We start from the raw sequence: 16,789 nt of genomic DNA, 5'->3' as shown, positions 1-16,789 counted from the left end.
CTGCAATACAACTAGACAAAGCTTTAGCTCAAAAACATTCTGTCAAATATAATGAGTTTGCCAATGCTTGTTCATGGTTGGGTGAAATGTTTTGATTTTCTATACCATATAAATTCTATATCTCTGGAACCCTCCAGCAGATCTCTTTCCGTGTGGTGTCTAAAAGACATAAAAATACAGGGCCTGATTTAGATCTTGGCAGTAACAGTCCTGCCGTTGACTTTTCAACTGGAAACGTGTCTGACGCCGTTAGGGTCTGCTGGCCACATTTAGATTTTGGCAGTCCCATAGATGAAAGCTCGCGTTTGAACCACCGTCTCTGCCAAGAAATACTACCCAAGGCAGGAGAGGGAACAGGACATGACAGAGGAAACCTAGACACCATTTCCACTGTGCAGATTTGGAAGCGCCTTACTACCAAGAAAAAAGTGATGGTCCAACCTCCATGTCTGAGTTGGTAGATTGGGGGGATAGGGGAAAAACATCTTTCCCCATTTCACCCCCGTCTTTGACTGGAAACAACTGGATAACACCTGCCATCACTGCTGCCACCAGTCCATGGAGAAAATACAACCCTGCCGTCGCCAGTCTTGAAGGTAGGGACACCACATTGTCAGGATATGTTGGGTGGACACTGCATGGGAGGTTGGGACCACTGCAGGCATATACATGTCACAGTAATGTTTTTCAATCACTGTGACATGCATATGTCAGGGACATGAGTTGGTCAGACACGGATGGGGACACACTGGTACACAACACATTATGCACACATACACAACTGTCATTATGCTGCCAGTATTCCTGGGCAAATGAATGCTGACACCACAATGACAGTACATTCAGACCTGCCAACTATGTCCATCTGTGTACATGGCCAGGGAACCTATACCTGTCACGTTGTGCTGCAAGTTGTGTGTGAATCTGTACGTGTATGCAGTTAGATTGGCATGGTGAGGGAGCTGGAGTGGGCAATGTGGTTATGTCTCTACGTGTGTCACTTGCATGAGAGACCAATGTTGTTGTGTATGTTGTGTTGCTGTGTGACACATTCAGGTGAATGTTATTGTGTGGCAGACAACTTGTGTAGTGCTTGTGTGGGAGTGTGTCTGTGTAGCTGAGTGTGTAGTTGTGTCGGTTGTTATGGTTGTATTGTGTGTGGGTACATTGTCAAAGGTGTGTGTATGTTGTGTCATGGATGTATGTCATTGTGGCAGTCATTCTGACCGCGGCGGGCGGCAGTAGCCGCCCGCCATGCGGTCACCGCTATTTGGCCGCTCCGCGGTCAAAAGACCGCAGAGGCTATTATGGCTTTCCCGCTGGGCCGGTGGGTGCCCGCCAAAGGAGCGCCCGCCGGCCCAGCGGGAAAGGCCATGCAACATAGAAGCTGGCTCCGAATGGAGCCGGCGGTGTTGCAGGGGTGCGACGGGTGCAGTTGCACCCGTCGCGATTTTCACTGTCTGCTATGCAGACAGTGAAAATCATGCTGGGGCCCTGTTAGGGGGCCCCTGCACTGCCCATGCCAGTGGCATGGGCAGTGCAGGGGCCCCCAGGGGCCCCACGACACCCGTTCCTGCCATCCTGTTACTGGCGGTGAAAACCGCCAGAAAAAGGGTGGCGGGAAGGGGGTCGGAATCTCCAAGGCGGCGCTGCTTGCAGCGCCGCCATGGAGATTCAGCCCAGACGGGAAATCCGGAGGGAAACCGCCGGATCCCCTTTTCTGACCGTGGCTTTACCGCCGCGGTCAGAATGGGCAGGGAAGCACCGCCAGCCTGCTGGCGGTGCTTCCGTGGTCATCCACCCTGTCGGTCGATGACCGCCAGGGTTGGAATGACCCCCTGTGTGTTTTCGACATGCACGGGTTGTGTTGTGTCGGAGTGTTTTGTACTGTGTAGATCGGTGGTACACATATGGCTAAGGTAGAGCGTGTGCGTACTTATCTATCTTCCATAGCCCTTGCCATTGTACGAAGTCAATTGGGTCCTGCCGCCATCTCCCTCTGTCCTCAATCCTTCATCAGTCAGTCCGCTTGCAGAGCTGTAACATCTAAATACGGAGCTGGAAGACAGCTGACTTGATCTTCTCAGGTCTGTGGCCGATGTGACTTGGTGGTGGGACCACCAAGATCTAAATCAGGCTCACAGTCAGTCTATTTTTATAAATTGGTGTCTGCTTTCTTTGTGTGTCTCATCTACATCTTCTTCTTCAATTGTTTTGGTGCTTTTTAAATGATTTACACTTTCTTGTTTGTGTAAGCCTTGCTCCTGAGAGCCATAGTTACCCAGGGTTGAGCTGAAGGTTTGAGAAACAAAACCTTCTGGCCCTAAAGGGGTTGGCAAGTGTATTACACAGAGAGATTACAGAACCGCACCATATATTACACCCCATTTGCTCACTGATAAGATGATAATTTGAGTGTTGTGGTTGCGTGCCAGCAGATGGAGAATACTAGCCCACACCACATCCTCTGAGTAGGCCTTGAATTGCTCCGCTTCCCTACCCTGAGAGAGTCAAGTGCTACATTGGGGGTTCTTGGTCCACACTAAAGAGATAATTATGACCTATTAGTTTTGCAGGACTCATATCCTGTACAACTAATAGCTCAATTTCTTACATGAGTGATTAATAGGAATTTGCCAGTGTCTACAATGGGATTGAAATGGAGGTGAGAGAGTGCTTAATTTGTGTAGATGGTTGCATGTAGGGGCATGGGGCCAGCACATTTTTTTGTGTACAGGGACCTAATTTTTATCTTCGGACTTTGACCCAGAACAGAAAGGAGGAACATGAAAAAGGGAGATCGAAAAAGGAATAGGAAAGACGGACAAAAAAGAATGTTTAAAAATGACACAAAGTGAAAGAAAGTGTTGCATGGTTGAAGAAAGGCAGTAGAAGTTGAATAAAGACTAGGCAACATTGGTATTCAGCAACCATGGCATTCAGCAGTGCCGATGGCAAGCATCTAAGAAAACACTGAGTCCCCTGCATTTAGTTTCTTTTTTTCTTTACAAGTTTAGCACTAATGCCAGGGAAATTAACAAAACTAAACTGATACATTTTGTGTCATGCTCAATCATAACATGTTTTTTATTGTTCTAAGGGATACGTTTAAAATGCTAAAAGAGATTTGTCAACAGGTCTGTATTTCTGGAGACTAATACCACAAGGCAGAATCAGTCACTGACGTTTCCAAACAATTATTGACATTTCAGAGATAAAGAAAGTGTTGCAAAGTGAAGTCCATCGAAGAGAAGCATACATATATTTTGAATGATTGTTTCATAAAAATATATGCACAATTTATTTGGAACACTACAGTGGCAATCTGTTCTCAATTGTAAATAGAATAGCAATACAGCCTGTCTTCATTAGAGTTATACTGCCTCTTTGATGTACAAAAGCCTGCTGAGTCAACGTTAACTTTCATTCTTATTTTCCAGATTCTCTCGGGTGGGCGAGTACTGACACTTACCAGTGCCCAAATCAGTGACACAGGAAAGTACACTTGTGTGGCTGTGAATGCTGCTGGGGAAAAGCAGAGGGATATTGACCTTAGAGTTTATGGTGAGAATTGTTTTATTGTTCACAAGAAGAGATCGGAATCTAAAGGTTGTCTTAATGGCCTTGACAGGGCATCTTTTATTTATTGTGACAATTGTGTAGAAAAACCTTATTTGTAAAAGAAATTTCAGAACAAAATGCAGATTCCTGTGTTTTCTGTTACAAGTGTTTCCACTGTGTGACTAGGCTATAAAACAGTTGACTTTACTGTCCTTGAAATGGTAATTTGTAAGGCATTTAGGGCCAGATGTAAGAAACAGTTTGCACATTGCAAACAGCAAATTTCGCTGTTTGCGAGGTGCAAACTGCACTTTGCAATGCACGAAAACCGTTTTGCGATTCGGTAACCTGGTTACCGAATCGTAAAACGGTAACCGAATCGCAAAACGGGTTTGCAAGTCGCAATTAGGAATGGGAGTCCCCTTCCTAATTGCGAGTCGCAGTGCAATCCCAGATTGCTTTGTGACCGCGAACACGGTCGCAAACCAATTGCAGTTTGCACCCATTTGAAATGGGACCGCTTCCCCTTTGTGAATGGAACTGCAAACATTTTTTGAGAGCAGGCAGTGGTCCTATGGACCACTGCCTGCTCTGAAAAAATGAAACGAAAACGTTTAATTTTTTGTTTTTATAATGCATCTCGTTTTCCTTTAAGGAAAACGGGCTGCATTACAAAAAAAAACTGCTTTATTAAAAAGCATTCACAGACATGGTGGTCTGCTGTCCTCAGCAGGCCACTGTCCCTGTGAATGCCACCACTCGCAAGGGGGTCGCGTAGTGCGACCCACCTCATGAATATTAATGAGGTGGGCCTTTGCGACCCCCTTGTGAGATGCAGATAGTGTCAGGTACACCATCCTACATTCCAATTTGCGATTCGCAAATTGCAAGTCGCTCTGACTCGCAATTTGCAAGTGGCAAATTGGAATCTACCTACATCTGGCCCTTAGTTGCCAAGGACTCAAAGAGCCCATGGAGTCAATAAGACAGAAGATGAGAGCCACCATTTAGTGAGCTATTCACAAAGGTAAACTTACATGTGACTAAATCCGCATGTGTAAGTTTACGCTTACATTTTGTGATGAACTTATTACTTAGGCTAGTCACCATTTAGTAGTGTCTGTTAACACCAAAGTGTGGGCTTATTTGTCTATACACTTGAATTCAGGGGGGTGCATACCAATTTACTAGTTCAAAATAATTACTTGTAACTTTTCACATGCAACCCATATCTCCAGCAATATTAATTTAGATTAACGTAAACTGTGTTTTTAATGTAGAATGAAATGCTGCAGCATTATTAACTTAATCTTGAATTAAATATTGAAATATATATATATATATTTTGATTGATAGGTATAGCTATACATATATAGATATTTATATAATATTTTTTAAATACATTACATTTATTTATATTTGTAAAAAGTCCAAACAAGTTAAAATGAATTTAACATTAGTTCTTGTGAGCTTCTATATTAGGTCCCTGGCTCCACTATTTGCTATGGAAGGGACTTAGACTCTCATTACAACATTGGCGGTATTGACTGCCTACCGCCTCGGCGACAACAGCCAACATACCATCGCCGTGGCTACCAGCCGCCCACCTGCATTATGACCGTAGATGGAATTCCGTCAGAAGGCTGGCGGAATACCGTTGACAGTCATGGCGGCGGACGGCGGTAAGGTGGCGCTGCTGTCAGCAGCAACGCCACGCCAGCAAAACACCGACGACCGTATCATGAGCATTGATATGGCTTGGTGGTGTTTTGCTGGCGGACGCTGCTGCTGGCAGCAGCGCCGTGTCCCGTCTCCTGCCGGAGGACCCCCTGCAAGCAGGTAAGTCGGGTTCTCCAACAGGTGTGTGCGTGTGTGGGGGCGTTGTGTCTGTGTGTGGGGTGTGTGTGTCTGTTATTGTATGCGTGCATGCAGGTGTGAGTCACATTGAATGAGTGCATGAATGACTGAATGTGAGTGTACATGTATGTTGTGTGTTGTGAATGCATGTATGCGACAATGTATGTTGGTGTGTTGCGGTGTGTGGGTATGTATGTGTGCATGCGTCGGTGGATGTGGGTATGCATGTGTGTATGAGTGTGTATGTGTACGCGTGTGGGGTGTAAATGTGTGTGGGGGCAGGAGAGGGAGGGGGAGGCTGGGGGAGGACTCTGGGGAGGGGGCAGGGGAGACCCCTATCAGTGCCAGGGAAGGAATTCCCTGGTACTTATAGCGCGTACCGCCATGGTTTTTGTGGCGGTACACTTGCCACGAAAACCATGGCGGTAGGCGGGGTCATAATCCAGAGGGTGGGATTGTGGTGGCCACCTGGCTGGAGACCGAAGTCTCCAGTCCAACGGCCGTTACCACCCTGCCGGACGGAGTGGTACATTGGCGGTTTGGCTTGAGCCAAACCGGCAATGTCATAATTTGGGAAAAGGTACCGCCAGCCTGTTGGCAGTACCTTTTCCCAATTACCGCCGACCGCCAGGGTCATAATAAGGGCCTTAATATAAAAGCTCATAGGAACTAATGTTAAATTAAATGCACTTACTTTAACTTTTTACCATTATAAATAAATGTAATGTAACTGTAATGCCATTATGCTCAGACACAGTGACAAAGGAATGGTAATTACAGTCACTAATATTATAATCTCCCTATATGCGGTTGACATTCTACATTTGGAGACTGATCTACTTCAAATAACCAAGATTCTTGAGCACTAGATCTTCCATAGATTAACATGCTTGAACCATTCCCCTGTGTCAAGCTTTCAATCCCTGTATAGTATTGCATTATAGCAGCATTGAAAAACACATAGACATTATCAGTAATGACTTGCATTCCATACACCTCATGGAAAGATCTTCACACCAGTGCATGAGGTGAATGAGTTCTGCACTCAACTCTACTTAAATGCCACCATCTACCTATATTTTCTACTGAACATCACAATATGGAATCATGTGTTTGAGATCTTTGAAAGCACCACTTGTTAGTCACCAGCATTTTGCAATCTCTCCTTTTCACTGTTGCCTGTAGTGTGAAACAGCCTCTCTCAATATGTAGCAAACTTAAAAAAAGACCGTCAAATAGGGCATTACAAGGCATACAACCGAAAACCTTCCATATTGTGATTTGTTAAAGTTTTGCCATTACCAGAAGCAGACCTTTAAATATATTATTAAAGAGAGAATATTGCTTAGTTGAAAGTAAGTAGTTTTGTATTTAAGAATTTTTTCTCTAGCTCAAAAGGTGACCTACTTAATGTGATAATGGCAAAGGTCATGATAAAGCTTTTCCACTGTTATGTTGTTAAAGTGAATGAGCATTCATCCCTGTTTTTCTCTTTGTAAGAAAACACGTACATGTCTGTTTGTTTTCATGTTTTCATTTCTTTTAGTTCCACCAAACATTATGGGAGAAGAGCAGAATGTATCACTTCTCATGAGCCATGCCCTGACACTGCAGTGTCAGAGCAATGCCATACCTCCCCCTACCCTCACTTGGCTGAAAGATGGCAGACCTCTGTTAAAGAAACCTGGCCTTAGCATCTCTGAAAATGGAAGTGTTCTCAAGGTAACATTCAGAGCTTTGTTGTCTCCTTCTGTAAGGAAGAAGTACAAGTTCTCATTGTGAGGTGTGGTCCAGCTGGATGAGATGCTGTGTAGCAGAAAGTGACATGGACTAGTGTAAGATGTGATAAAAATGCCTGGACGATGTGTGGTCTAGTGAGGGAGCTACGGTTGCATAGGAAGAGGAGAAATAAGTTCAAATAGTAGGAGGTGTGTTGAAGAGGCTGTGTGATCTAGGGGGAGGTGTTTGTTAACCCCTCTGTGACAGAAGAGGTCTTGTGAGAGCATGTATAATCTAATTGAATGAGGGCTGACTGCTTCATGGATTGGGGTTAGTGTCAGGATTGTTGGAAGGTTCTGATGAGTAGAAGTACTGGTGGTCTACTGGGTAAAATGTGGGATGAAGTATTGAGCTCAAGAAAAGTACAGGAATCAGAACACTCAGTGATGGTGGCCGCTGACATAGGAGAAACCAAACATGGTATGCCAATGAATGGTATGAGCACTTCGATCTGAGACAACCCTTGAAGAGGATGAATCATATTATGTGAACGTCAAAGGGGGGAAAGGAGATTTGGTCTTCTCTCTTTGAAGCGCTGAGAAAATTTGCCCAAAGTGAATTTTATCATGCTCAGCAAGATTATCTCGTTTGGCACCATTATCTTCTTTGCTAGATAAAGTAGAATGAGAGTTCCTAAAGACCAAGATGATATATCAAAGCCAAAACGGCACAACCACATCTGTTTTGACTCACCTATCTACTAGATCATTGTTACATCCCCTTTTTGCTAAAATTCATTTTAGCCTGTAAGCCATGTGAGAACCCATAAAGTGTTTTGTGCTGCAATACATATTGAACTATTGCAAATTGTTAGTGATAACATCCTCCAGAGTCCTTTAAGAGGACCTGATGGACAAATATCTATTTCACAAACACACGGATGATAGGTCTTCACTTGGCCTAGAGCATGAAAAAGAGCAGAACAAGTTCAATATTGATTCATCTTCCTGGAAGGAATTGCTCCTGGAAACCACCACCAGGTGTCTTCTGACCTTTTACAGACTCACCTACTTAATTCCTTACGACTGAAGGAACTTTACCTATCACAAACTCTTCTAGTGAGACATGAGTGACTACTCAAATGGTATTTACTTTCTCCCTTTGCTTTGTTTTGCTGATCTGGCATTTTCTTTAGTGCAGCTGCAGTAAGGTCAGTGGCATCGGCCCATTCTAGTTAATGCTTAGTATGCCAAGAGCAACCTTGAAGCAAACTCACTGGTTGTAATCGCCTCCAGAAGAAGGGATGACTTTCCAGTGTCCACAATAGTTGTGCCACAGTCAGGGTCAGCTTTAGCGTTGGTGGTGCCCGGTACGACAAGTTTTGTTGGGACCTCCTAATGACCATCTCCCCCAGAGATTCCCTCATTACCACCATTTAACAGTGCCCCACAAGACTCCATTGCATTCTCTCTCAGATTCATTTAATGCATTTCATAGCACTACTCATACCAGTGTAGGGTGTCAGGGCATTTTACATCACACACACATTACACAGAGACAATAGTGCATGTGTAAACCAGTGTATAGTAAATGTTACATAAGACAGTGGACTGAAAAGTGTAGGAGCCATGTGTCATCCTTACTGGTAGGCAATATAGTTTAAGAGTGCTTGGTCTAAAGAAGCACAAACTCAGAATTTAAAAGCAACACCCTGGTTGGGGTTATTTTTAAAAATAAGAATTGATTTCTATCCAAATAAACCCTTTTTGCAACATTAGGATAAAGAAAGACTGGGGAAAAGTTCTTACGCTCAAATCTATACCTTGCAGCTTGCATGCAGTTCTTTGATGTCAGTTAATAGATTACTGTTATTAGGATTTCACCTTATAAACTGCAAGTAACAAAAGGATCTCTCTGATAAAAGCCGTAGCCACCTGACTTATTTACAGTATATACACTTTGTGTTCTGCATGGTACACATTCTTTGCAGCAAGCATATTAACCCTCTGTGCCACTTTACGGTTAGTCAAAAATTCCACTTAACAAAACTCCGATCTACAGGAAAACATTAATCATGGAGTTATCTTGATATTTTTATTTTTGACTGAAAATTGTTGGAGGCAACGAAAGGATGCAGCAGGTGCGTTTAAGCCACAATACACTTGCAAACACGCCCCCTTCCGTAGGTAGTGGCCGGTGTGGTTGCACCAGTCGCACAGCCCTAGGGCATGCCCTGGCCACAGTACAGGGTTGAGAAGAGTGTTGATGCATGGGGAAGTAAGGTGAGTACGATGCACTGATTTCAGCTGTTGTTTGGCAAGATATAGATGGCCCCTGGCAAAGCATATGTAAGCTAAAACCTAAAACCCAATGCCTGCTTTGCTCACTGCACCCGGCCGCCCCTGTGCCGCTGAGGGTGTACTTTGTGTTCCTTCTTGTGTCCCCCCCAGTGCTCTACAAACCCCCCCTGGTCTGCCCCGAGGACGCAAGTACTTACCTGCTGGCAGACTGGAACCGGAGCACCCCTGTTTCCCATAGGCACCTATGTGTTTTGGGCACACCACTTTGACCTCTGCACCTGACCGGCCCTGAGCTGCTGGTGTGGTAACTTTGGGGTTGCCTTGAACCCCCAATGGTGGGCTACCTTGGATCCAACTTTGAACCCTGTAAGTGTTTTACTTACCTGTGAACTTAACATTTACTTACCTCCCCCAGGAACTGTTGATGTTTAAACTGTATTAACTTTCAAAATAGCTTATTGCCATTTTTGCCAAAACTGTACATGCTATTGTAATAACTCAAAGTTCCTAAAGTACCTATGTGAAATACCTTTAATTTAAAGTATTGTTTGTAAATCTTGAACCTGTGGGTCTTAAAATAAACTAATAAAATATATTTTTCTATATAAAAACCTATTGGCCTGGAATTGTCTTTGAGTGTGTGTTCCTCATTTATTGCCTGTGTGTGTACAACAAATGCTTAACACTACCCTCTGATAAGCCTACTGCTCGACCACAGTAATAGAGCATAAGAATTATCACTTTTTGCCACTATCTTACCTCTAAGGGGAACCATTGGACTCTGTGCACACTATTTCTTACTTTGAAATAGTATATACAGAGCCAAATTCCTACATTGGTGGATCAGCGGTGGGGTGCAAGACTTTGCATTTGCTGGACTACTCAGCCAATACCTGATCACACGACTAAATTCCAAAAATTGTCATTAGAAACTGATTTTTGAAATTTGAGCTATTTTTTCTAAATTTTTAAAAGTCCTGCTAGGGCCTTGTGTTAGTCCCTGTTAGCATTTCTTTTAGAGTTTTAAAGTTTTGTAAAAGTTTGGATTAAGTTCTAGAGATAGTTTTAGATTCTTAAAAAGTATCCCAACTTTTAGAGAAATAATGTCTACTGCAGAAGAGATGGTTGTGGAGCTCAACCTCACCCCTTACCTGCATCTTAGAATGTCAGAGTTAAGGACTCTCTGCAAAATCAAAAAGATAAAAACTGGATCAAACCCTACCAAAGCACAGCTCCAGGAGCTCTTGGCAGAGTTTGCTAGAGACAACCCCTCTGAAGATACCCTTACAGAGGGGGAAACTAGTGATGAGGAGGAGAATTTCCCCCCTCCAATCCTAGTTAAGGGAGACCAGGGTTTCTCCAACCCTGACTCCACAAGTAATAGTCAAAGATGTTGCTTCTCTCACAGGAGAGTCCAACAGCTCTGGAAGCATTGAGGGCAGCCTCAATGAAGATGACCTCCTGTTAGCCAAGATGGCCAAAAGATTGGCTTTGGAGAGACAGCTCCTACCCATAGAAAGGGAAAGACAAGAGATGGGCTTAGCTCCCATCAATGGTGGCAGCAATTTAAATAGGGTCATAGATACTCCTGACATGCTAACAATCCCCAAAGGGAGTGTAACTAAACATGAAGATGGTGATGACATCACCAAATGTTTCACAGCTTTTGAGAGGGCTTGTGCAACCAGAAAAGTAAACAAATCTCACTGGGGTGCTCTCCTTTGGGAAATGTTCACTGGAAAGTGTAGGGATAGACTCCTCACACTCTCTGGAAAAGATGCAGAATCCTATGACCTCATGAAAACTACCCTGATTGAGGGCTTTGGATTCTCAACTGAGGAGTACAGGATTAGGTTCAGGGGGGCTCAAAAATCCTCGAGCCAGACCTGGGTTGATTTTGTTGACTTCTTAGTCAAAACACTGGTTGGTTGGATTAATGGCAGTGGTGTAAATGATTATGATGGGCTGTACAATCTGTTTATGAAAGAACACCTTTTAAGTAATTGTTTCAATGATAAACTGCATCAGCATCTGGTAGACCTAGGTCCAATTTATCCCCAAGAATTGGGAAAGAAGGCAGAACATTGGGTCAAGACTAGGGTGACCAAGACTTCCACAAGGGGTGACCAAAAGAAAGGGGTCACAAAGACTCCCCAGGGGAAGAGTATTGAGACATCCAAGGTTAAAAGTAAAGAGTCTTCTACAGGGCCCCAAAAACCTGCTCAGGAGGGAGGGTCCAAAGCCTTTTCACAATCCAATTTTGGGTACAAGGGTAAAAACTTTGATCCCAAAAAGGCCTGGTGTCGTAGCTGTAATCAGCAGGGACACCAAACTGGAGACAAGGCCTGTCCCAAGAAAGGTTCCACTCCAACTACTACTCCAGTTAGCACTGGAATAGCCAGTCTCCAGGTGGGATCAACAGTGTGCCCTGAGCAAATCAGGGTTCACACTGAAGCTACATTAGTTTCTAAGGGTGGGGTGGACTTAGCCACACTGGCTGCCTGGCCCCCTAATATGCAAAAATACAGGCGGCAGCAACTCCTAATTAATGGGACTAGTGTAGAAGGCCTGAGGGATACAGGTGCCAATGTCACAATGGTGACACACAAACTGGTTTCCCCAGGACAATACCTGACTGGACAAACTTATCCAGTCACCAACGCTGACAATCAGACTAAAGTGCATCCAATGGCTATGGAATGGGGAGGTGTCACTGGCCTGAAACAGGTGGTAGTCTCCTTTAACATCCCAGTAGACTATTTGCTTGGAAGTGACCTGGAGTCCTCAGCATGGGCTGAGGTAGAACTCAAAACCCATGCAGCCATGCTGGGTATCCCTGAACGGGTGTGTGTCAAGACAAGGGCACAGTGCAAGGCTCAGGGTGAAAAAGTGGTGTTGGAGCCTGGAATAATGGCCCAACCCTCCAAGAGAAAAGGAAAGAAGACTGGGGAACCAGCTTCAACACAGCCAAAGAAAAAGAACCTCTCTTCCCAGGAAGAAGTTCTGCCCTCTGAGGGAACTGAGCCCATGGAGTTGGAACCTTATCAGGTTGAACTCTTAGGCCAAGGGGGACCCACAAGGGAACAGCTGTGTAAGGGGCAAGAAACCTGTCCCTCTCTTGAAGGCCTTAGGCAGAAGGCTGCTGAAGAGACCAAAGGAAAAAATCAGTGGAACACATAGGGTCTATTGGGAAGATGGACTCCTTTACACTGAGGCAAGAGATCCCAAACCTGGTGCCACTAGGAGAGTGGTAGTGCCTCAGGAGTTTAGACAGTTCATCCTGACCTTAGCCCATGATATTCCACTTGCTGGGCATTTGGGACAAACCAAGACTTGGGGGAGGTTAGTCAACCATTTATATTGGCCCAACATGTCCCAGAAAGTAAAGGAGTTTTGTGCCTCCTGTGCCACCTGTCAAGCCAGTGGTAAGACAGGTGGCCATCCAAAGGCCCCCTTCATTCCACTTCCAGTGGTGGGGGTCCCCTTTGAAAGAGTGGGAGTGGACATAGTGGGTCCACTTGAACCTCCCACAGCCTCAGGGAACCAGAGTGGGATTCCCTAAAGGTGGTGTCTGAGAGAGGTACCAACTTTCATGTCAGCATACCTAAAACACATGTGGAATGAGTGTGGGGTGACTTACAAATTCACCACACCATACCATCCACAAACCAATGGTCTTGTGGAAAGATTTAACAAGACATTGAAGGGCATGATCATGGGGCTCCCTGAAAAGTTCATGTCCTCTTGCCATGTCTGCTTTTCGCCTACAGAGAGGTGCCTCAGAAGGGAGTAGGGGTTTCCCCCTTTGAACTTCTGTTTGGCCATCCTGTAAGGGGACCACTAGCTCTTGTGAAAGAAGGCTAGGAGAGACCTTTTCATGAGCCTCAGCAAGATATAGTGGACTATGTACTAGGCCTACGTTCCAGGATGGCAGAGTACATGGAAAAGGCAAGTAAAAACCTTGAGGCCAGCCAACAACTCCAGAAGATGTGGTATGACCAAAAGGCTGCTATGGTTGAGTTTCAGCCAGGGCAGAAAGTCTGGGTTCTGGAGCCTGTGGCTCCCAGGGCACTTCAGGACAGATGGAGTGGCCGTTACCCAGTGCTAGAGAGAAAGAGTCAGGTCACCTACCTGGTAGACCTAGGCACTAGCAGGACCCCAAAAAGGGTGATCCATGTGAACCGCCTCAAACTCTTTCATGACAGGGCAGATGTAAACATGTTAATGGTTACAGATGAGGACCAGGAAGCTGAGAGTGAACGTCTCCCTGATCTCCTCTCCACTGACCCTAAAGATGGCTCAGTAGATGGAATGATCTATTCAGACACCCTCTCTGGCAAACAGCAAGCTGACTGTAGGAAAGTCTTACAACAGTTTGCTGAGCTCTTTTCCCTAACCCCTGGTCAGGCACACCTATGTACCCATGATGTGGACACAGGAGACAGCATGCCTGTCAGAAACAAAATCTTTAGACAGTCTGACCAAGTTAAGGAAAGCATCAAAGTGGAAGTCCACAAGATGCTGAAAGTGGGAGTCATTGAACACTCTGACAGCCCCTGGGCTAGCCCAGTGGTCTTAGTCCCCAAACCTAACACCAAGGATGGCAAGAGAGAGATGAGGTTTTGTGTGGACTACAGAGGACTTAATTCTGTCACCAAGACAGATGCCCATCCCATTCCAAGGGCAGATGAATTAATTGATAAATTGGGTGCTGCCAGATACTTGAGTACCTTTGACTTGACAGCAGGGTACTGGCAAATAAAAATGGCACCAGGAGCAAAAGAAAAGACAGCATTCTCCACACCTGATGGGCACTATCAGTTTACTGTGATGCCCTTTGGCTTAAAGAATGCCCCTTCCACCTTCCAAATGTTGGTAAATCAAGTCCTTGCTGGCTTGGAGTCCTTTAGTGCAGGTATCTTGATAATATTGCTGTCTTTAGCTCCAGCTGGCAGGATCACCTGGTCCACCCGAAGAAGGTTTTGCAGGCCCTGCAAGCAGCAGGCCTCTCTATCAAGGCATCCAAATGTCAAATAGGGCAGGGAAATGTGGTTTACTTGGGACACCTTGTAGGTGGAGGCCAAGTTCAGCCACTCCAACCTAAGATCCAGACTATTCTGGACTGGGTAGCTCCAAAAACCCAGACTCGAGTCAGGGTATTCCTTGGCTTAACTGGTTACTATAGGAGGTTTGTGAAGGGATATGGATCCATAGTGACACCCCTCACAGAACTTACGTCTAAGAAAATGCCCTAAAGGTAAACTGCACTTTAGAATGCCAACAGGCCTTTGACACCCTGAAACAAGCTATGTGCACAGCACCAGTTCTAAAAGCTCCAGATTACTCCAAGCAGTTCATTGTGCAGACTGATGCCTCTGAACATGGGATAGGGGCAGTTTTGTCCCAAACAAATGATGATGGCCATGACCAGCCTGTTGCTTTCATTAGCAGGAGGTTACTCCCCAGGGAGCAGCGTTGGAGTGCCATTGAGAGGGAGGCCTTTGCTGTGGTTTGGTCCCTGAAGAAGCTGAGACCATACCTCTTTGGTACTCACTTTGTAGTTCAAACTGACCACAGACCTCTCAGGTGGCTAATGCAAATGAAAGCTGAAAATCCCAAACTGTTGAGGTGGTCCATCTCCCTACAGGGAATGGACTTTATAGTGGAACACAAACCTGGGACTGCCCATGCCAATGCTGATGGCCTTTCCACATTCTTCCACTTAGAAAATGAAGACTCTCTTGGGAAAGGTTAGTCTCATCCTCTTTCGTTTTTCGGGGGTTGTGTAAGGAAATGCCTCCTTGGCATGGTTACCCCCTGACTTTTTGCCTTTGCTGATGTCAAGTTATGATTTGAAAGTGTGCTGAGGCCTGCTAACCAGGCCTCAGCACCAGTGTTCTTTCCCTAAACTGCACTTTTGTCTCCACAATTGGCACAACCCTGGCACCCAGGTAAGTCCCTTGTAACTGGTACCCCTGGTACTAAGGGCCCTGATGCCAGGGAAGGTCTCTAAGGGCTGCAGCATGTCTTATGCCACCCTAGGGACCCCTCACTCAGCACAGACTCAGTGCTTGCCAGCTTGTGTGTGCTGGTGGGAAGAAAATGACTAAGTCGACATGGCACTCCCTTCAGGGTGCCATGCCAACCTCACACTGCCTGTGGCATAGGTACGTCACCCCTCTAGCAGGCCTTACAGCCCTAAGGCAGGGTGCACTATACCACAGGTGAGGGCATAGGTGCATGAGCACTATGCCCCTACAGTGCCTAAGCAAAACCTTACACATTGTAATTGCAGGGTAGCCATAAGAGTAAATGGTCTGGGAGTCTGTCAGACATGAACTCCACAGCACCATAATGGCTACACTGAAAACTGTGAAGTTTGGTATCAAACTTCTCAGCACAATAAATGCACACTGATGCCAGTGTGCACTTTATTGTAAAAATACACCCAGAGGGCATCTTAGAGATGCCCCCTGAAAACATACCCGACTTCCAGTGTGGGCTGACTAGTTTTTGCCAGCCTGCCACACACCAGACATGTTGCTGGCCACATGGGGAGAGTGCCTTTGTCACTCTGTGGCAAGTAACAAAGCCTGTACTGGGTGTAGGTGCTTCTCACCTCCCCCTGCAGGAACTGTAACACCTCGCGGTGAGCCTCAAAGGCCCACCCCCTTTGTTACAGCACCACAGGGCATCCCAGCTAGTGGAGATGTCCGCCCCTCCGGCCACAGCCCCCACTTTTGGCGGTAAGGCTGGAGGAGATAATGAGAAAAACAAGGATGAGTCACTCCCCAGTCAGGACAGCCCCTAAGGTGTCCTGAGCTGAGGTGACTATGACTTTTAGAAATCCTCCATCTTGCAGATGGAGGATAACCCCAATAGGATTAGGGATGTGCCTCCCTCCCCACGGGGAGGAGACACAAAGAGGGTGTAGCCAACCTCAGGGCTAGTAGCCATTGGCTACTACCCTCCCTGACCTAAACACACCCCTAAATTGAGTATTTAGGGGCCCCCAAAACCTAGGAAGATAGATTCCTGCAACCTGAAGACGAAGAAGAACTGCTGACCTGAAGCCCTGCAGAGAAGACGGAGACAACAACTGCTTTGGCCCCAGCCCTACCAGCCTGTCTCCCCACTTTGAGAAAAACTGCAACAGCGACGCATCCCACAGGGACCAGCGACCTCTGAAGCCTCAGAGGACTACCCTGCATCTAAAAGGACCAAGAAGCTCCCGAGAACAGCGGCCCTGTTCAACAAACCTGCAACTTTGCAACAAAGAAGCAACTTTTAAAGACCACACGTTTCCCGCCGGAAGCGTGAGACTTTCCACTCTGCACCCAATGCCCCCGGCT

At 45.7% G+C, this 16,789-nt stretch overlaps 1 protein-coding gene across 1 annotated transcript in view; it reads left to right on the top strand.

Annotated features, from left to right (window-relative positions):
* Window positions 1-16,789, top strand: part of HMCN1 (hemicentin 1) — a 1,093,576-nt gene that overhangs the window by 631,718 nt on the left and 445,069 nt on the right. The window contains exons 40-41 of the mRNA XM_069232006.1: window positions 3,441-3,564; window positions 6,965-7,140. Of these exons, the coding sequence (XP_069088107.1) occupies window positions 3,441-3,564; window positions 6,965-7,140 (300 nt within the window). The remainder of the gene's footprint in view (window positions 1-3,440; window positions 3,565-6,964; window positions 7,141-16,789) is intronic.

Source organism: Pleurodeles waltl, chromosome 4_2 (assembly GCF_031143425.1).
Source record: "Pleurodeles waltl isolate 20211129_DDA chromosome 4_2, aPleWal1.hap1.20221129, whole genome shotgun sequence".
Taxonomy (NCBI): Eukaryota; Metazoa; Chordata; class Amphibia; order Caudata; family Salamandridae; genus Pleurodeles; species Pleurodeles waltl.
The sequence above is the reverse complement of the archived record's forward strand: the minus strand, read 5'-3'. Positions and strand labels throughout refer to the sequence as shown.